The 21,138-nt window shown below is 42.1% G+C and overlaps 3 protein-coding genes across 5 annotated transcripts in view; 2 read left to right on the forward strand and 1 right to left on the reverse strand.

The window, feature by feature from the left end:
• LOC136116319 (serine/threonine-protein kinase Nek5) overlaps positions 1-3,261 on the forward strand; it is a 28,719-nt gene extending 25,458 nt beyond the window's left edge. For both annotated transcript variants that reach the window (XM_065862542.2, XM_071805282.1), the window contains 3 exons: positions 466-603; positions 1,901-2,015; positions 2,424-3,261. In XM_065862542.2, coding sequence (XP_065718614.2) covers positions 466-603; positions 1,901-2,015; positions 2,424-2,676 — 506 coding nt within the window. In that variant the 3' untranslated portion in view covers positions 2,677-3,261. The remainder of the gene's footprint in view (positions 1-465; positions 604-1,900; positions 2,016-2,423) is intronic.
• Positions 2,370-10,018, reverse strand: ALG11 (ALG11 alpha-1,2-mannosyltransferase). Its single transcript, XM_065862563.2, is given in 5 exon segments — positions 2,370-4,513; positions 6,560-7,491; positions 8,167-8,400; positions 9,907-9,961; positions 9,964-10,018. Coding segments are annotated over 5 exon segments (1,548 nt in total). The 3' UTR covers positions 2,370-4,241.
• A 1,596-nt stretch (positions 10,019-11,614) lies between these two features.
• ATP7B (ATPase copper transporting beta) overlaps positions 11,615-21,138 on the forward strand; it is a 45,350-nt gene continuing 35,826 nt past the window's right edge. The window contains exon 1 of one of the 2 annotated variants that reach the window (XM_065862519.2): positions 11,615-11,848. In XM_065862519.2, coding sequence (XP_065718591.1) covers positions 11,789-11,848 — 60 coding nt within the window. In that variant the 5' untranslated portion in view covers positions 11,615-11,788. Of the gene's footprint in view, positions 11,849-17,597; positions 17,819-21,138 lie in introns of those variants that run through there. The other variant, XM_071805297.1, reaches the window with a different exon arrangement.

Here is a 21,138-nt window from a genome sequence, read left to right on the forward strand (position 1 = left end):
TGAAGAGTTTGCATGGACAGTGAAGACCAAGTAGAATATTGTTAATATGCCACTTCTTGTTCATTCTGCCTTAGATGAAAGAGCATAGGCCACAAAAGAAACAGGAATTTCTTTGAAGCTTTTTCAGCCCCAAGAAGGCAACAAGTTTGAGACCTAAGGCTGCTCAATGAAGCTGCATCTGTCTATTCTAGGCCTAATTAAGCAGATACTTGAACTTTTATTTTATTAAAACTGGTATTAGAAATTTTTAGTGATAAATAGCCCAAGCTATTTTTTATCTATGGTATCAATCAGATGCAATACTTATTAAAAATTCAGTATTCCACAAGGGGAAAAACCCAAACAGTTTCCAGCATTACACAAAATGAATAAATCAGTGTCAAGACAAGAAAGTCTGAACCTGGCAAAAGACAGTGCCAAGCCACAGTTATGCTTTCATGACCTGAGAGCTTTCCTGTCCTTCAGCTGAGTGTGCTGCTCTGCCTGAAGACACCCCAGAAAACAGGAAGCAGTGGAAACAAACACCACCAAAGACGCTCCTGAATATCTTAGCAAAAGCAGAGCTGTCTGATGACTCCTTCATCCGGCTCGAAGAAGAAATAGGTAGGATGTTTGTTACTGTAAATTCTACAAGTTTTTCTTTAGTGTATTATTTCTTCTATCATTGGCAGAGGGTCTATGATGAGAACCAGGATTTTGAAGTCTAGTTGCCAAACTAGAAAAACATGTGCAGCCTGTCCCAGCAGCCCCTGCTGTGTCCTGCAGCAGTGAAAGGTCTCTTTTGGGATGTTGCTGTTGTGAACAGCAGGGAAAAGGGCAAACCCTACGTGCTGGCTGTTACTTTCGTATGTAATTCTTTCATTTCCTTGGGCAGATGGACATAAGCTGCTACTGCCAGCAGAGTGGCTGATACCACAAACCTGGATCTGGCCCCTGCAATGGCTGAGGTAGAACTCTGTAAAAACATTTATACAAATACAAATAGCTGTTTTGTAGAACAGCTGTAAATTGTAGTATGTGCTGACCTAAACTACAGTTCTGACTTACTGTACAGCATGGTCCATGCTGATACAGCTGACACAGAAATTAATTTGAACTCACACTGCAGCACACTTTCCTTAAGTAACAAACTGTTTTCAAAATAACATTTACTTTGCATCAAAGTTGTTTGCTAAAAAGCCAGAGTATTTTCCACAGAAAGATGCTGTAAATGTACCTGGACATTGTGTTTTTATACACAATTGCCAACCTACTGAACATGTAATGGGAGAACAGGACTTTTAAGCCAGCTAAATCATACATGTAAATGCCAAGTTTCAACAATTTTATGGGTCATGAGAAATCTTTCATTCGCGACTGTTCAGTCAGCACTCTCCTGCTAATTATGCCTCACATACATTTCCTTATAGCATAACAAGCTCTTTTAAAACTCTAAATCAGCTATATTCCTGTCCTAAGACTAGCTTTATTGCTTATACATAAAAAGCAAACAAACAAACAAACAACCCAAACCACTTTGCACTAGTATCAGTTCATAGGACTGAAGCAAGAATAACTGACACAGGTTTTCTAACTGCTGTTGCTTTTATCAGTTACACTTATTAAAATTTGGCACTCTCAATACGCACTTCTGCCCTGCTACTCAAGCTGATACTGTAGAGTACAGTGTTACCCAAACTGACAAATTTCTGCTGGGTCACATGCAGAATTTAGCTTTATACTAAAACAGCAACTCTTAAAATTGTTCTCCCACCTTCAGGTTTGGGTTGCCCTTCAGTCTTTGAAAACAGCCATTTTTAGGAAGCCATAGGTACAGGTAAACAACAATTTTCAGTCCCAGACAGTACACTTTTATAGTTAGCAAATATACAAATAAAGGAATGTTCCTCTTCCTTTCCAGAAGGGAGATTAACTACGGTGCTTCCAAAAGCAAACAAGGAAGATGATTCAGAAACATATCTTGCTGTTGCTGTTGATGAAAACAGACTTGAGCCGAGATCAGATGATGAAGACACGTAAGTCAAGCACATCAGATAAAAAGTCCATATAACTGCTTTTGTGAAATGGCAGGTTGCATTGTCTGAAGCTTTTCTGCTGTTCTTTCAAATTCATAAATGAAGAAAACTTGCTTGTTTTACAAAGTCTGTTAATTTAACTTTTAATTCTGTAATTTAATATGCCGCAAGCCGATGCTGCCATTAAAAATGTATGCGGAAGTATGAACATGGCTTTGTAATTCCTGTTCTCTTATCTTATAAACACAGGTAAACAGTCTCATGGAGAAAGAAGAAAAGCTCACATCTTAAGTTTCACTTGTATATTCTTTAAAAACTGTTTTAAAAAAATCTCAAAGACCTTGAAAGTAGAAAGGCTTGTAACAAAGACACATTTATTTAATATAATTATCTTGGTTTACTTTACAGAAATTTTGAAGATTCTGAAGATGAACTCAGACATGAGTTGGAGGAATCTCTGGAAAAAGTGGTGACTTCTCCACCAGAGAGAACCATGGAGTCTCCCGTCCTTTCAATAAGTAAACCTCAAACAGATGAAGAAAAGATGAGTTTACCTAGCAAACTACTTGGAACACCTGATGATGATTTAGAAAATAACCATGAGTCATTTAGCATTGACACACATAATGAAAAAGGCGATCAGGAAGCAAGAGCTACATAGAACACCAGCAGTTACTGTTTCAGAACTTAATAAATTGCTTGATATTTCAGCCACATCAGTAACAAAATGTAAGGGTAGCTGACATTAAATGCTGAGTAAATCAACTGCTTTTCAACAGTGCTAAACACTCTATTAAAATTAATAGAAGGTTGTTACTATTTTGTTTGAAGGGAAAAAAAAAATCAGGCTACTTTTCAGATGTCTAAATGTTGAAAAATACCAATCAAGACTGAAATGCCCTTTCATCTCTATTATTCTAAACTACCTGTGACATCTCTCAGTGCTTGGTTGAGCACATTTCTGATTGCATACTCTCTGTAACTGTTTGTGTATCATGTAAAAATGCCTCCTAGCCAGTCTGTCGTATTTCCCTAGCGCAATCAACTTCTTGTTGTACACTCTTGCAGTTTTTCTTGATCTCCATGTACTGCCAATACAGCTTTATAATGCATGGTTCATTTACACAGGACTGACCCTACGTAGTATCACCAACTGCTCTGCACTTTTGTATAGTAGCCGTAAAAGGGTCTATTAACACAATGAGAAATGTGCATTCCTCAGTTTCTAATAAAACATGGAACAATCGGTTCTTCCAAACATCTTTTTTCACATACGAAGTTTCACATGATCCAGACGAGGTTTAAACAGAGGGAGAACCCCAGTCTGAAGCTTGATTTCAGTAGCTTTTTGCACTTCTCTTGGTTTGCTAAAATATAAAATACTGTTTTGATGGCTCAAAAAAGGACTGTATGTTTTTCCATTTTTGATACAAAAGCAGATGTCCAATTTTTGAACATTTTGTTCACTGTGTTCTCAGCTATAAGCAGTAATTTAGGGCTTTACCATTCATATTTGTATAGCATTTAATTATCCCCTCTAATCTAGACCCTTCTGTTCCATTAGAACAGAGAACCTTTCAATAGAATACAGTTGGAAAAATACCATTAAGTTGTCATCCCGTGAAAGGGCATGAGGAAATTGCTAATATGAGGATCATAGACAAATGCAATTATTACACTTATTAAAAAGGAAACTGCTAAAACCACTGTATGATTAACCTAAAGGAATCACTGTAGGTAATGAAATCTACAAAACCACAATTAAATGCCCACATAATATATTTTTGCCACACAATGGGGGACAGCAAATTGAAAATGTGCTACAGATTCTGGGAAAAGAATGAGGGTACGAAAGCAATCAAAGTGTTGACTTTAAAAAGTGTGACTGTGGGTGGAGAGTCATGAAATGAGTGGAGATGGAAAGTATATTCAATGAATAAAAACGTAGTTCTGTTACCAAGGAATTAGGATGGTTCTATGTATCTAGAGGTTTTTGCACTGCACTGTACTGTCATGTAGTCAACACAGAAAATTTTCAGGAGGATTTCTTTCCCAGTAAAAAACCCCTCTATTACATAAAGAACATCTCCTAACAGAAAGAAAAAAAATAATCTCTTTACTGAAACAGATCATAGAGTATTTACAGGTATTTACATGTATTTACAGGTAAAACACAGTCAAATATAAAAAGTTAATTTTATTCAGTACATTTTTATTCATATACATTTATTTAAATAATGGGTCCACAGATAACAGGAATGTCTCTTCGAAATGCTGGTCAGAAAACCTGTGCACAGATCGACGAGCATTTTCTCTGATCTCTAACCTTTTTTCAGGAGACAAAGACAGGATATAAGCCATTGTCTCAGCGTAATTGTCCTCATTTTCTGCAAGGAAGCCTGTAATATGTCCTTCGTAGGGTACCACAATATCTAATTTGGGGCCTCCAGAATTGTGAGCCAGGATAATGGTGCCAGCTGCCATACATTCAACTACTCCTGTAAAAGATACAAAATATTCTGATATGAATGTGCACATCACGTACTTTGACTTTGTATCGGGCACCGGCAAGTTAAAACTGCAGTAAAATTCACCCAGAATTATAAGTTACCATAGCTTGCCATTCTAGATCAGTGTGAAAAAAACAGAGTAAATGGTCTCATCAGATGAACAAATTTAATTTTTTCAGTCCCAAGGATAGAAATGATGGCTTCTCTTAAACATGGAAAATCTAAAATACATATCAGATCTAATGTGTTAAATTCCAGTTCTTGTAACATACTTGATTTACCTGAGATGGATTATATCACCAGTATATACAGTGAAAAAAAAGCTATATATTGAAACAAATTTAAAGATAAACATAGAAGGTAGCTCTGTGACAGAACACTGCATAGTTCTGGTTTGCTCTGTAGCAGAACACTGCACCACTTTTATGGTATGGTGGCAGCTGCAAAAAAGAAGTAAAAATTAGAGCTGAACATGTATTCTGCATTCATTTTCTCATTGACACTCAAGATTTTTAACATTTAGAAAGATACTCTGAGAGAAAAGCTGACTATGCATATTTCAATCTGATAGTCAGAAGTTCAGTATTTTGCAGATTAACAAATCCTTAAAGGTTTTGACTATTCAGCAAGACAAACTAGTAAAAATGTGTATCACTGCACCTGTATTTTTAAGAGAGTAAGTTTTAATGAAATAAGAATCTGATGGCAAGCTCTCCTCAGCCAAAATCAGTGGGATAGGAATGGCATAGAATGTATACATCTACTCTCCTCTATGGTTCCACAACAGACCTCAGAAATCACTTTAACTGCTGATTCTTCTCAGTTTTGATTTTTTAGTTCCCCTAACTTGAAAATTGCCCACTATAAATAATGCTCCGAAGTTTTAGAACATGTTTTTCACAGGTAAAAAGACATTGGAGATGAAAGTGAAATTCAAAATCACAGTGTCATCGTATCACTTAAAAAAAATAATTAATTTAACTTTTGCGGAGGAAAATATACGAGAAACCATTATTTCCATTTTGTGGCAGTTGCTTATAGGAGACAGTTCAAAGTAAATTTTTTTATACCAAGTTCCTACAGACTATAAACTACTACTCCTGATACTTACTTAACTTTCTGAGAAAGTCTGATGACATTAACTGCAGTTTAGTCACATTCTAGCCAACTACAGCACCCGTCCGCTCAGCAGGATCTGCAGGAGATTCGCACCCCTGAAACAGCAGTGAGAGCCCCACAACACACCCAAGGATTTCCAATGGTAGTCAGGGCATCTGGAACACACGCCAAGTCTCCACACATGGATGTCTACACGTGAACCGCGTGTGAGCTTCCCCTGCGGCCAGTGGAGCCAACGGGGCACAATCCATGGTGTGTAACAGAAGTGCCTGCTGCCTTCTGAGGCTCCATTGGGTACACAAGGCACCTGCATAAAGCTGGCAAACCTCCCATGGGACCTCAGGGCAACCCATGTCCTTGCAGAGCCATAGCTAGAGGTCAGGCTCAACAACCCGGGCAGCCCAGATGAGACAAACTGGCTGTTTAGGTCACCATAGGGTGCCCATAAGCAAGAGTCTATGATGTCTACAGTGCTTCAGCTTGCACTGCACTACCTAGTGGTCTGTCATGTGAATTGGTCCTCAGGCTCCACCTCAGCTACATCACCTCTGAGAACAGCAACTGGACACCTGCTTGGCATGCAGACCTCTATAGAATCAGCATCATTTTGGTTGGAAGAAACCCTCAAGATCACTGAGTCCAAACATTAACTTAACAGTCACTAAATCATGTCCCTAAGAACCTCATCTATACATCTTTTAAACACCTCCACGGATGGTGACGCCACCACTTCCCTGGGCAGCCTGTTCCAATGCCTGACAACCCTTTCCCATAAAAAACTTTTCCTAATACCCAATCTAAACCTCCCCTATGCATAGACACATACTTTGAGGAGCCTTAACCATGCACTGAAGCCCTCCCCAACTGTGTCCCTAGCTGGGGACAAATGGCTGAACACAGGGGAAGGATACTGACCGATCCCGAAGTGCTCATTCCACATCGTGTGCAGGCCGATGGTGGCCTCAGCCAGGTGTGTCTTTAGCTCCTCAAAAGGAATGTTTATTCTGAATGTCACGTCATTACTAACTCCCAACTCTACACAAAGACGTTTAAGGTTATCCACACGCTCTTTATCTTGCTGGTTACGACAGCCTCCAATTAAGATAAGCTTCAATGATGGCTTCTGCCCAAGCCTCTTCTCCTTCAGCAATTTAGCAAAGGCTCGGATTTGCAAAGGATGATCTTTTTCAGGCCGGAACTGGCTGACCGAAACAATGGAATATTCAGTGGTGCTCTTCTTCTCTTCCAGTGGAATATCAAGGAAGGTCTGAACATCGCAGGGTGGATAGACAACACTAGTGCAAGCACCAGCTCTCCAGAGGGAAAGGATGTGATTCAGCGTCCAAGAAGAATTAACCATAATCACATCACTGCAGGATCCAACCAAGCCGTACATGAAAGCAAAGAAGTAGTAGTAGACAAGTTTAAATTTGGTGAGAAGAGGATTGTTTGTAATGAAGGCTGCATTGTTAAACCTGGTATCCTGATTCCTAACAATAGAGAGCATGTCAGTGCTGATAGTGGGATAATGGATGTAGCATCCAACACGACAGCCTCCTAAATATTTGAAGAGGGGAAGCGTGAAGGCATAACCCATTGAGTCAATATAAATATCAGGAACACACTTCAGAAGAGCCTCCCAGCCCAGAAACACTGATCCTAAACTTTGTCCCAGCAAAGTGAAGTGAGGGTAAAGAGAAGCTTCCACAAGGTAGCGTTTTTCTAGAAATACAAACTTCACGGGATGAGGTAATTTTATATTGAATCTTCTGAAAGCACCTTCTACTATTTCTTCCCCAGTGGCATCTTTATCACCAGTGTAAACAACACACGTTACATTTCTGTACCTGCAAGAGTAAAGAAAAAGAATTTCATACATTCTCTTCAAATTTTTTAACATGAAACTAAAATATTATCCATTCAAACTTACTCAAAAAGTATGTGAGAACAAATGCCTGACCTAGCCTTGAAATTATTTTAACTAAATTGTACTTCATTTTTTTTCTGATGCGCAGAAAAACATATGGCTGAGGACCTGAGGAATATTTTTTTTGAGTAAAACATAAGAGATCAGCATTATTGTATAGACTTAAGACTGTCCATCTAGTACACAGCATGAGTAAAATGCAGAAGACTGTGCAAGTCAGTGGATGTGCCAGTGTTAAATCCACTTTGGATACCAACTTGTTTTGCCTCCTGCACCAAGAGGCAAATATCAAGATTATCAGTTATCTGCTGATGAGTTATGGCCATATAAAGTTGCATATCAGTACTGGAAACTGATGAGGGAGGAGGATTCTCCCAAGGAGAGAAATAAGTGAGAGATGCCACAGCATGACAGATCAAAATCTGCGTAAAGGGATGAAGTGGAATGGTGCAACCAGGTGAAACTCAGACGTGAAAAAAGTAGGACTGGTGGATAAATGCTACCTATTTAAGTATGTAAAATGCCAAAATGGGCATAAATAATACCATCAGTACCTGAAAATGAAATATGGTATTTGATAAACATATATGCTTACTTTTTTTGGAGCGTCCTTATGGCACACCACAAGACTCTCTCCCCTCCACCACCTGCATTGCAATAAGGATGAAAAAATGCAACCAGCAACGGCCGCTTCCCATCTGTTCCTGCTGAGGTCGACTGTTTTTTCCTTTGTTGTATCCAGAGCCGTATTCCCCACAGTAGTACCACCAGGCAGACACACAAAATTCCACTTAGAAATAATGCAGGGATTAACAATGAGCACAGCAATCTGAAACAAGCCAAGATTTTAAAATATAATATTGCTTTAAAGAAATACTACATAAGAAATTCAACCGAAGATATATTCCCTAGTACTGGGGTATTAAACTCATTTTCACCGGGGGCCACATCAGCCTCACGGTTGCCTTCAAAGGGCCAAATGTAATTTTAGAACTGTATAAATGTAGGAGCACCCCTGCTCTACCATTACCTCTCAATCATTTATTGCTGTTTCTCATTATTGTTTATTCATGCTATATATACATCTCCATGTGCTATACACACTATAAAGGTTGCATGCCCTTAGCAGTCTGGCAAAACATAACTAGTGAGGAGATTTCTAAAGAGATTTGTAAGAGCTTTCTTCATTCCAAGCTCCTGCTTTGTCCTGCCTTAGCGTGAACTGTGTTGGTACAGAGCTACTTGGGCCAGGCTGCAGCGCATGACCCAGAACCTACACTTTCCATGCCCCTGAGATCTGAAGAGCTGCGTCAACTGTCCAGGAAAGCTCCGAGCAGCTTCTCTGTTTAGAGAGACCAGTTTCCTCAGCTCTCACTCTCTGACATGGGCACTCCCTTTGCTCACCACCACCCCCCTGCACAGCTTCCCTGACCCAGGAACAGGAGATTTCTCACAGGAGTCTCTTCTTGACCTACAGAGCTTCACAGGGGACAGAGCTTCACAGAATCACAGAATGTTAGGGATTGGAAGGGACCTCAAAAGATCATCCAGTCCAATCCCCCTGCCGGAGCAGGAACACTTAGATGAGGTTACACAGGCAGGCGTCCAGGCGGGTTTTGAATGTCTCCAGAGAAGGAGACTCCACAACCCTCCCAGGCAGCCTGTTCCAGTGCTCTGTCACCCTCATCTAGAGAAGTTTCTTCTCATATTTAAGTGGAACCTCCTGTGTTCCAGTTTGTATCCATTGCCCTTTGTCTTATCACTGGTTGTCACTGAGAAGAGCCTGGCTCCATCCTTGTGACACTCACCCTTTACATATTTGTAAACATTAATAAGGTCACCCCTCAGTCTCCTCCAAGCTCAAGAAACCCAGCTCCCTCAGCCTTTCCTCGTAAGGGAGATGCTCCACTCCCTTAATCATCTTTGTTGCTCTGCGCTGGACTCTCTCCAGCAGTTCCCTGTCCTTCCTGAACTGAGGATTCTGATGCTGTGCTACACATTACGATAAACATCATTTACTCGCCATTAACGGGGTTGCCATGATGAACAACGCATCACGACTGACACGTAAGGCAAGAAAACACTGATATTCGGGATGAAGAAGCGGGAAAGCGCATTAAAGCAGGGACCCATCCCGCCCCGCCCTGCCCTGCCCAACGGCCTCCTCTCTAAGGGAGAACAAGGCGGATGCGGGACGTCGGGCAGGCTCGGGGGGTATGAGGGAGCGCGGCCGCGGCTCGGCAGGGGGCCATGGCGGCGCGGGGTGTCCCGCTCCCCGCCCCCTCCGCCGCCAGGACGCGCCGCCCCCACACAGGCCGCCCTCGCACCCCGGTACCTGATCAGCCCACACAGACACAACCCTCCCGCCACCATCTTGGACAGCGCCGCAACCCTTTCCGCCGGAACTGGCCGTTGCCGGCTGGGTGGGGGCGGGACCAACCGCACATTGCCTCGTCCTCATTGGTTCTCGCGGGAGATAGACGGAGGGGAGGGCGGGGGCGGGGTCAGGAAGGCCTGACGGTGGGTGGGTGGGGCGGGCGCGCGGGCTGGCAGCGCCCCCTGCGGGGCGGGAGCGGCGCCGTTGCTGTAGCCGTTGTCGCCACCTACGTCCCCGTCTCCTCCTCGTCCTCCTTCAGCTCCGCCTCCGCGGCGCCGGATCCCTTCAGGGGCCAGCGCGTCCCGCCCGTCCCCCCCGGCAAGGCCCGCACCCCGGACGCCGGGCAGGGCAGAGGAGGCAGGTATCGCTGGGACAGGGGTTCCTTCTGCAGCCACCACCTGCACATTTTGTGTCTGGGGTTATGCAAATACTGCCCCCCACACCCTTTGGCTAGAGGAGTGTGGTATTCGGTGTCTTGTGTTCCAGCCCTGCCTTGTTCTCCTGCCTGTAAGTGGATCCCTCCTTACAGAGGTGCCTCTGCTGTGTGTGCAGCTCAGCGCTGCAGGGGTGCGCGAAACACCCTGAGCCTGGTGCTGGCTCCAAAGGACCCCTATGAACACGCTCAGCGGGGGCAGTTTCCACTGGAGACGTCCGGGCTGTCTCTGGCTAATACACTTTGTTTTCATTGGGAGTATATGCACAGACCAGAGGATTAGTGTAGAGATAAGGCCGAACAGTGCTGTTTTTTTAAAACGGTATGAAGGATGCAATGGTGAACAGCAAGACTTCCTATTTCTAAAGTGGCTGCCCTTGGAACAATGTAAGGAACTGATCCCACTCTCCCAGATGCTGGGAGGTACCAGACTGGAGGTGGGCAGGGCTCAGGCAGAACAGGCCAAAGCATTTCCAACCTCCTGTTACATTGCTAGGTGTTTTTTTCCCACACATCATCCATTTAACAATAATAAAAAGCTTTATGTGGCAGATTTGGCCCAGTTAACTCAGTCTCCAGGCTCCTTTGAAGCTGGGATTATGCAAAATTTGAGAGCATTTCAAGCCTTGTTTCTTTGAACAGGACCTTTCCAGAACCTGTGGTCGTTCCGCCCCTTTGAGGTCAGCATGGTCTTTTTCATGACATAGCCACCAGTGCATTTTGAAGTCTTGAAGCTCTTAGGGATGCTTGTGAAGGTCATCCTGTGTCTTGACATAAGAATGCTGGATGGAAAATGCCGAATCATTAGTTTACTTGGCCATTGCTGTAGCCCGCAGCAGAGAGACGAAGTCTCTACACCAGAGGGAGTGAGAAGAGCTCAGCTTAAGTAATGGTTATTTGATTCTGATGTGCATAGCTTAAGTTTTCCACTTAGGAGGACTCACCATATGGGAATGGGACTGGAAATGTGCCAGGCCCTTAGAGTTTTATTGGCTCTTTTACTGGTGTTTTTGTTTAAATCTCTTTGCAGTCCTAAATACCACTGGCTATAGGTTTCACATGGGCATCACAGCCTCTATGTAAGCAGGTAAATTGGAAGAGTTCTGTGGGGAGGTCCAGCAAGCATAACCTAATGTTTCATTTCTGAACTACCAAGTCTCATAAGTAGGGTGCCATAGGCATTGGTTTCTCTCCCTTAATCTTATTCCTCTTCTTCAACAGACGAGTCACTTGCGAAGCACATTGGATGCTTGCAGAAGAGATCTTTGCTGGATTCACATCGCTCATCTCAAGACGCCCCTAATTGCCTGGGTTCAGAGAAGAGGCACAGTTCTTCTAGGGAACATGAAGTCTGGTCTGTTTTACATGGTGACATTTTTGTCTCCCTACTGACTTGAAAAGGACCTTATGGCCACTCCCTTGGAAGATAGGAATCTTGAGTGTCTTTTTGAAGCTGAAAGATCACAGGTTAGCCGTGGCTTAATTAAGATTATACGTAAGCAATGCTGAAGAGTTCCGGGAAGCAAGAAGAATAATTAATGAGAGAGACACCTGCATACCTGGCTTTTGAGTTGCCTAGGCCAGAAATGGCAGATGCGGTGGTTTGGGTTTAGATTCAGTGCTCTGTTTGGTAAATCATATAGCAAAAGTACTCAGAAAAGCCTCTGGCTTCACATGGCTAGAAAAGTAGAACTTGTTCTTTGCAGCCAAGGCTCATTGCGAGGTTAGCTGTACTGAAATCAGGATTTAACCTGTGAAGCTTGCAGCATAAGTCCTGTGCTTTCTTCAGGGTTTCAGTCCTAAATGTCAGAAGTATGTTTTAGCTTGAGCTCAGCAAAATATCTTACTTTTCCTGAAACCACTTAATATATTTCTTGGAAGTTCCCCAAATCTCCTATTAACAAATGCGTGTGTCTGTGCATTTGGCAACTGGAAGAAAAAGGCTGATTTGTGTGGTCTTAATGGCAACAGCTGCCTCCTGTCTGCACACTGTATCTGCAGCACATGAACTTTCCAGCAGGGTGAGCCTCAGACTTGGTTCAGCTGCGGTACAGCCAGATGGACTCTGCCTGCACAGCACGGCCAGTGTGAGATGCAGGTCTGGCACTTCCCTGAAATAGTGACATTTTTGCATGAATGCAGATTGACTGTCCAGCGTTAGCGTTACACAGCATATACAACCACATAATTTTTCTGGTGACAGCAAACTGGGGGAGTTGTTTTTGGGAAAACAATTCATAAATACTATTCTTGTCTTGCTTTGCTCCGAGGTCAAACAACAGATAGACCAGAGGAACTGTTTTGGTGGGAACCGCCCTCTCTCATTTATATATGTATATATTTATGTATATATATCTATATATATATCTTCATGGCTCTTTCCTTGCTATCTGCACTCTTTTCTTGAGTGGAGTAAGCCAGGAAACATGATGTCCTTGCAGGCTGCATAAGACCTATAAGTTGTAGCTCAGGCACATTGTGATAAAGTATCTGCATAAACAAATATATATTCAGGATCTGGATAACTTTTCCAGATCCTTACCACTGCTAAACAGGGGAAAATAAAAGTTTTTCACAAGACAACCAGACTAGATAGAAAAGGATGTGAAGAAAAGCAGTGGTGCATCTGTTTGTACTCTCTGCCTGGTTTAGATGTGTGGGGTTTTTTTGTTTATTTGTTTGGTTTTGTGTTTGTTTGTTTTCCCAAAAATCTACATGAGTTGCTACAGACACAAACTGTCACAAAAGTTCAAATGATAATTTTATACCTCTGCCAATGCTGGTACAAATTCATAGAATCATAGAAAAATTCATAGAATCATACAGTCATAGAATAGTTTGTGTTGGAAGGGACCTTTGTAGGTCACCAAGTCCAACCCCCTGCAATGAGCAGGGACATCTTCAACTAGATCAGGTTATTCAGAGCCCCATCCAGCCTGGCCTTGAATGTCTCCAGGGATGGGGCATCAACCACCTCTCTGGACAACCTGGGCCAGTGTTTTACCACCCTCATTGTAAAAAATTGCTTCCTCATGCCTAGTCCTCAGACTACACATTCCTCAGACCTGACTCAGCAATCAGAAAGATGTTTGTGGGATGACCTGTGTTCCTAGTGCAGTTCTTCCTGTGTTTTGTAGTTACCTCAGACCGTCTTGCTTTTCATGGAAGGCTATTTTTATTTTGGGAACAGTGTTCACTTGCTTGTTGTAGGGAGAAATCTACATGATGGTGGGAGTATCAGATAGTTTTCTCAGTTATAATAGTTTATAGTTCACAGAATCACAGAAGGGTTGAGATTGGAAGGGACCTCTGGAGGTGATCTAGTCCAGTTCTCCTGCTCAAGCAGGGCCACCTAGAGCTGGTTGTCCAGGGCCTTGTCCAGGTGGCTTTTGAATATCTCCAAGAAGGAGCCTCCACAAACTCTCTGGGCAACTCTTCCAGTGTTTGGTCACCCTTACAGCAAAAAGATGTTTCCTGATATCCAGAGGGAACCTTCTGTGTGTCAGTCTGTGCCCATTGCCTCTGGTCCTGTCACTGGGCACCACTGGAAAGAGTCTTCTCCATCCTCTTTGCACCCTCCCTTCAGGTGTGTATATACATTAATAAGATCCCACCAAGCCTTCTCTTCACTAGGTCGAGCACTTGTATCTCTCTCAGCTTTCCTCAGAGCAGAGGTGCTCCAATCTCTTAATCATCTTAGTATTTTTTTTTCTATAGTCCATCTAGTGGTAATTTAAAAACCTGATTTATTAATAATACTTTAAAAATTTTTTTGTTAACGTTTATTTTAATCCCAAGCTGTTTAGCTTCTGACATGAGCAATATGAAAACTGCATTGGTAACAGCCTTACAGGCTACAAGGGAAACCTTTAATGTGTGAACATCCAACACAGACCAATTGAGTTGTCACTACTTAACAACTTCCACACCTCAATGCATATGTAGCAGACAATGTTGTATGTATGCGTTTAGGGTATTGGCAATAACTTCAGCAAGAGCAGCGCTGAGTTCTCTGTGGTGTCCGTACTCCAGCAGTGAGAACACCATTAAAAACCTTGTCTGTAGAAATTCCACTGACATGCCGGTGAAATCAAACTAACCTTGTCATGAAGCTGCCTTTGTTTTTGCTTTTGCATAGATGCACCAGGTTTTTAATTTTTTGCTGCCTATGTAAGCATTTTTGTCCTGTTCTAATTACTTTCCTTATTAAGGTCCTTACTCTTAAGGAAAATCCCTGCAAACAGGTCTTCTGAAAGGAGTGGTATTCAGAGCAAACAGCAGGATCCACTCACTCACTGTATGTGATGCACAAACCTTCAAGGCATTTGAGACAGTTTTAAAGTATATTTTTGTAACTCTCATTCTTGCTGAGTACTCCACATACAAGTGAGTAAATTGGGAAAATAAAGCCACTGGCAAGTAATAACACTAAGAAACTGGATTAATGTTGTGTAAGGGTATTCATATGACAGTCATGTGGTCTTTTATACTTTCTTGTACAGTTTGTTACTTTCTTTCAGAAACTGCACTGTGTAGCACTGGGTCTTTCATTCAGGGCTGCTGTCTTGGCTACCAAAATGCCGGGGACTGTTTTTAGCAGAAGGAAATTCATATGCACAGTAAGTTTTTTCTTTTTGAATGTGTCTTGTGATAGGCTGTTAGATGTTACAGTACATTTGTTCTTCATTGCATAGTAACAAGAGGCAGAAAGAAAGTTGCACCAGTTGAGTAGTAAATATTTGTGAAGCCGAAAACAAGTACTGGAAATAAACTGTGGCACTAATATGTCTAGGACAAAGCACTATAGGGTTGTTTTTACTGATTTGTAATATTAAAGTTGCTAAGTACAAGCAATTCTGCTAAATTTTTTAACTGTCCTCTTTACTTTCGAGCTGGATGCTCTAGGGTGTGAGTGCTCGTACCATGTATATGAGAGCAAAAGCTGCCCTTTTTTCTTGGCAGAAGCAATGAAGAATTAAGCGGCTTGGATCTACACAGAATTTTTGCAAGAGCTCCTACAAACCACAGTTATTTGTATCATCAGGCAACTTAAGCAGGTTGAAGCCATAGCTTTTGATTACCTGAAGATTATTTTCATACAAATTGTCCCAGTTGGGCAAGGGTCCTGTAGGAAAAAAAATCAGTTCCACTGTTGGAGTTTAATCCTGTAGATCATGCCAGTGTTTTAGCTCTTCTGTTAGTTCTACTAAAAAGTCTTCAGCAGGAAAAATCTAAATGTTTGCCATTTTTTAAGGTGGGTGAAGGAAATATATTCAAGCAACTCAGAGCATGGGCAGAAAGGGGATGGCAATTGCTGTAGTCCTACTGAAAACATCGCTGTGCTTGCAGAATAACGTGTAGACTCACCTCAAGTCCCAGCTTTTTCAGCTATGAGTTTGGGACTCTAGAGGGGCTTAGGACTATTTTTGAGTGTCTGTGATAGCAGACTCAAACCCTTTTTGCTGTTTCTTCTCCCTTATGCAGATACTAGTGTCCTTATGGCCATCTGCACCTAATCAGGACATGATGGGGATGATGAAGGACCACTTCTTTCCTAGTAGTATCTTAACATTTTGTTTAAATCAACTATGAAAATGCTCGGGAAGCTGCAGAACTTCACAGTGTGAAATTTTTACTGAGATAGATAGACACCTCCATCATCAGACTTTAAAGGGTTCACATATTGAACAAACAGCACCCTGCAGTGATTTGTTCAGGGTGCATTTGTGCACGTGTTTGTGCATGCTTCTCTTTGCCTTTTTCAGGGAGCAAGGCAGAGTGCTGTTTGGATGAAAATCCAAATTGTTTCACATGAAGCCAGGACGAGGCAGGATTTGTATTCTGTGCTCATGTCTGGCTTCTTGGCACTGATCAGAAAAAAAGAGAAAGGAGCCAGAAACTGGCTGTGGAGCAAGACAGAAGGGAGTTATTGGGGGAGACTGTTTGGCCAGTTCAGGCATGAGAGATGCAGGCACTGTGCTTTGTCACCTCCTTCGACTTACTTCTGTTCTGTGGACTAAGAAAGCTTGAAAGGTTGTTGATTTTCCCATGGGGTAGATTCAATCAAAGATTCTCTTCTGGGAGGGGAACTAGGGCTGCTTAAAAGTAGTTCCCTGCCGCACTACCTTTTCTTTCAACAAGCAGAGGTACCAGGAGGGAATGATAAATGAACTGAGTCTGAATTTCCATGGATTAGCATCTCTGCTTCCCGGGAATTGAGGGCAGTTAATAAATCTCAGAAGGTTGCTCAGCAACTCTCAGGATGGTTACCTTCTTTTATACTGAGCTGCAGAATGCATCGGTTTTGACTAAATGGGTCCTTGGAAGAAACATTCTTTGTCTGGAGAACAGACCGAGATGAACTCTGGAAATTACAGGATTGTCGAGAGCTGAAAAAACCCCTCAGTTTCAGTGTTGGAATGCTTTCTTGTATTTCCCTTTTCTCCCAACTGTAGGCTCCCAGGAACTCTTTCTTTAGGAGTCATATGTCTCCAGTTTCCTCTGTGTGCTCATGCAATAAACAAACACTGTTTTTACAGTGAGCTTGAGTCGTGATGAGCCAGTATGCTTGCCACAGAAAACAACCTGAGAAAACCCTTCTGTATTTGAAAGCAGGATTTTAACTGCATATTTCAATCCAGGTGTTAAATGTTTCAGATAAAAATACTTATAAACAGAAAGAGGTTTACGCTGTATTGCCATTTCCCTTAGATGTTTTTCAAAGCATCTGTTTGTATGGAAGAGAATGCGTAAATTAGTAACGGAGTTTCTTGTGTTGATACATTCATCCCTGACTGCCACTTTAGTTCTGACATTTCCACCTGAATTCTTCCCCATGACTTGTTATAGGCTGCGGGTTTTACTCGATGTAAAAGGGAATTATTATCAGGTATTCATTCCAGCAGGAAAAAAAAAATAGCAGCAAATATGTTTTCGTATTTATTTTTTATTTCTCCCCTCAGTTTCTATAAACCTCTGCACTGAATCACTGTGGCTCTGTTCAGGCAAGCACCATGTATTTTCAGGGTCACTTGGAAGCGTGTTTTGTCCACTGATAGAACCTGGTACCTTCTTGCCCGTGGCTCTTGCCTGAGAGTTGACTGTAAATTCATGTGAGATATTAGGCCTGGACAGGGCAGTGCTGTAATAGTTACAGCCCTGAAGAGCAAATAATTAACTGGATTTTTGTAGAAAAATACGTTAGCTAAACAGCAGCTCGCATACATTGCAGTTTGGACCTCTGCCAACTGGGAACAGCAAAGCCTCTGCCCCCTGTGCCTGCGGTGTCCCCATCAGCGGTTTCCCTCTTCACTTCTTGCGTGCTGTGGTGGAGGGAAACAGATGGAGAGCTGGCAGAGCTTCATCCATCTCCAGATCGGGAAGAATCAAAAACTTAGAGAGGCCCCTGCCACTGAACGACCGGACCCTCCTGTCACCGTGAGTACAGTGATGGGGAGGTTGTGGTGTGTGAGCAGTGCCCTGGTTTGTGCGCTCACGGGAGGGCTGGAGCCTTGTCTTGGCAGCACGTGGCAGAGCCCAAGAGGGCAAGTGATGGAGGACACATGGGGAGGGCATTTGTGCCAGCCTGGCCAGGCTGCTTCTGAGCCCCTGTGGCTATAGGGTCACCTCTGCGAAGGTCAGATCACAGAGAGGGCCCCAAAACCCTCATGCCTTTTTCTACTCAGTAACTGCAATAAATCCGCAGGGAGAGGGGGAAAAGAAGGATTAAAAGAACAAAACATATGATGTAGAAAGTGGAAACTACTGCCCAAGCAGAATTTTGCCTGGAACACTAAAAAAGCAGACAGGACTCTGCTCAGGACATGCTGGAGAAGCCCAGATGCTGTGGTGAGGGCTGCTGCTATCAAACAATCTTAGGGATGTGGAAATTGATGACACTCCTCTCTTTCTGTATAGAGGTGGTTTTTGCCAGGATAATACAGCCAGAAACTACCGTTAAGATAAACTGAATTTGGGCTTGCCTTTACATATCTGTCCTGTCCTAACAAAGAAAGTGTGTTTGTGTTTTAAACGTGGCATCTGCAATGTAAACACAAGATGCTGTTTCGTCTGTTTTTTTTTTTCTTGACATGAAGGTGATTGTGGTGTGTATAAATGAAATGGAATGAAATAACCTTTCCTTCAGGGGCTGGGCAGTTTGACTTGGGATTACACACTGGCTGTAGAACCAGAAATACAGGCTTAAATCAGATTTACAGTCCATTTCTTTTTCTTTGGTCATTTTTCTTTTTTTTTTTTGCATCCTTTACAAATACGATGTGCTTTATGTTAGTTACATAATGTCAGGTGTCTTATCAAAGTGAAATATTTTGCTCTGCCTGTCAAACATGACCACGAGAATGATTTGAAGCAAGCGCTGACAAGGAGCTAATAGTAAATCTAAGCGGTGTGGACTCTACCACTGGGGACAGTTTGGAGAATATCTGTTACGTACAGAGGTCACTTAAGACATCATAGGTTTACATTCCTGGTTGGTATAGGGGAAAATTTAATTGTGGATTTGGCAAAGCATCTTAGGGTTTGCTATTAGTTTGCCTGCTACAGGGTAAATGGCTGCTTACTTTGGGAAAAAAAAAATAATCAGTCTTTCCATTTACTTAAATCACTATTCAGAGATTTACCACTTTATTCAAAACAATGATAAAAGATATTTTTAAACCCCTACAACAAATACTGTGGAATTGTCAAGGGTTTAGATTGCGGGGTGACAATAAAACCCTGGCAGATGTATTGTTAACCTCCTCTCCCCCCTGCTCCCCCCTTTTGCCCCTCCCTCTCCCCCCTTCCCACTAAGGACAGGCGATCGGGAGGGAAAGAAGGACAGAGAGATGAGAGTTGGAAAAATTAAAAATGTTTTACTAATGCTACTAATAAGAATAGAGAAAATAATACAAAATATACAAAACCAATCTTGAAAGTCTCAACAACTACAGAGCTGGCACCAGAAGTCCTGTATTGGACTCTGCAGCCAACCGGAGCTGGATTCAGTCTGTCACTAGGCCTCAGTTCGCTGGGATGACTAGCAAGGTCCTCTCCTAATGTCGGCCGTAAGCAAAAGGGACGAAAAGAAGGGAAAGAGGGACGAGATCCTTGTGATCTCCCACTTCTATATGAAGTATTCACAAAAGAAAAATGGAATTAAGAACTCGTCTTTTTTCTAAATATGGATAGCAAATGTAGGTGGCAAAAGCTATGATCTTTAACAATGACTGGGTATAGTTCACAAGTAACAGGTTTTTCTGTCTTCTCAAAATACTCTTTAAAAATAGTTACTTTTGTAATATTACTTATTCGCAATTAAAATGGATTAAATGTGAATCCTTTTTCTCTGTAGGAATTCAAAAAAGCTCAGACTCAGACTTCACAAGCCAAAACCAGCTCTGAGCAAAAGCAAAGTGTGTACATCAGAAAATTAAGTGGGAAACACAGAAGTGAAGATACTTGTTTTGTTGTGCCACTGCCTGGCAAGTTCTTCCAGCCTTCTTCCCCTGCTAGGCCACTGAAGGCTTCCGGAAATCTGGACTCGAATTAATTCATGCAGATTGAAATTGTTCTTTGCACTTAAACCCTGACCCAAAAGGTGTGCCTTTTCCTCTGGTGATATGATCAACCTGGTAGTTTCCAGGCACTTGAAAACAAATGCGTGCAGTATAAATAGACAGATAACAGAAATTATCATAATGAAATCAACACTGCTAAAAGCAGACAAAGTACCAAGTCCACACAATTCGCAGTCGTATTAGGAGCTGTGGAATGGAAAAAAAAACAGTACGTGTTTTGGGTCCCTGTTACAAAAGAAAACTCTACTGAGTTTTGCTTGTTTAGAGCAAGCAAACTTTTAAAAAATATTTAGAGAAGATTGAGTCTTATTCCTGAAAAACTGAAGCCAAAGTCTGAGCTGATTTGATCTGAAATGAGGCCATCAACTCTAAAGCAATTTTATGCGTGGCAGGTAGGAATTCTCTTCTTTGTATTTCAGAGTTATGTATGATTTCTTTTTTTCTTATAGTGTGAGAAATAATGTTACTTATGATTGTGCTTCTTCATCTGTTGAAAGATATCGTGTACCATTCATACTGTATAAACACTTGTGTATCCAATGGCTGCCAGTTTTCTTAGGACTGTAGCCAAAGTGTTTTCTTTCTGATTTCTCGATTAAAAACTAGGAGCGAATGTAGGTAAAGAGGGAGTTTTGTCACCTCTTCAGTACTAAAAAGGTATGGGCTTTTAAAAAATTTTCTGTAACAAGTATGTCAGTGAGTTTGGAGAAGTCAAGGACATAGTTATGTACCAGGAATCTGACCAAGCTTCCACTGAACTTTCAGCTGGAGCTGGTTGCATGGGGGAAATGTGAGGCTTGTGCTGCTTAGTAGGACTGAAAAATGACTGCTGAGCAAGCACAGGGATTGTGCCTGAAGAAAAAGTGCATATATTTACTAACTACCTTTCTTTTCACTTAAGGAGGACACTGACAGGGCAGAAATACTTGTTTCACACAAGGGCTGGGTGTTTCATGGGCTCCTCCCCCAAGCAATGTTGTTAACAGTTTGCTGATAACTGTGAATTACCAGCACTGTTATTTGTGATGTAACTAAGAGTTTTGCAATGCCGTGTCTTTTTTTTTTTTTTTCCTTAAAGCTCCAGTTCCTGCATCATATGTGTGAAAACCAAAGTCAATCTATTATGACAGGGAAAAAGTTCAAACATTTTAGCTGACTGCATCCTGAAGACAAGTT

Source organism: Patagioenas fasciata, chromosome 1 (genome assembly GCF_037038585.1).
Source record: "Patagioenas fasciata isolate bPatFas1 chromosome 1, bPatFas1.hap1, whole genome shotgun sequence".
Taxonomy (NCBI): Eukaryota; Metazoa; Chordata; class Aves; order Columbiformes; family Columbidae; genus Patagioenas; species Patagioenas fasciata.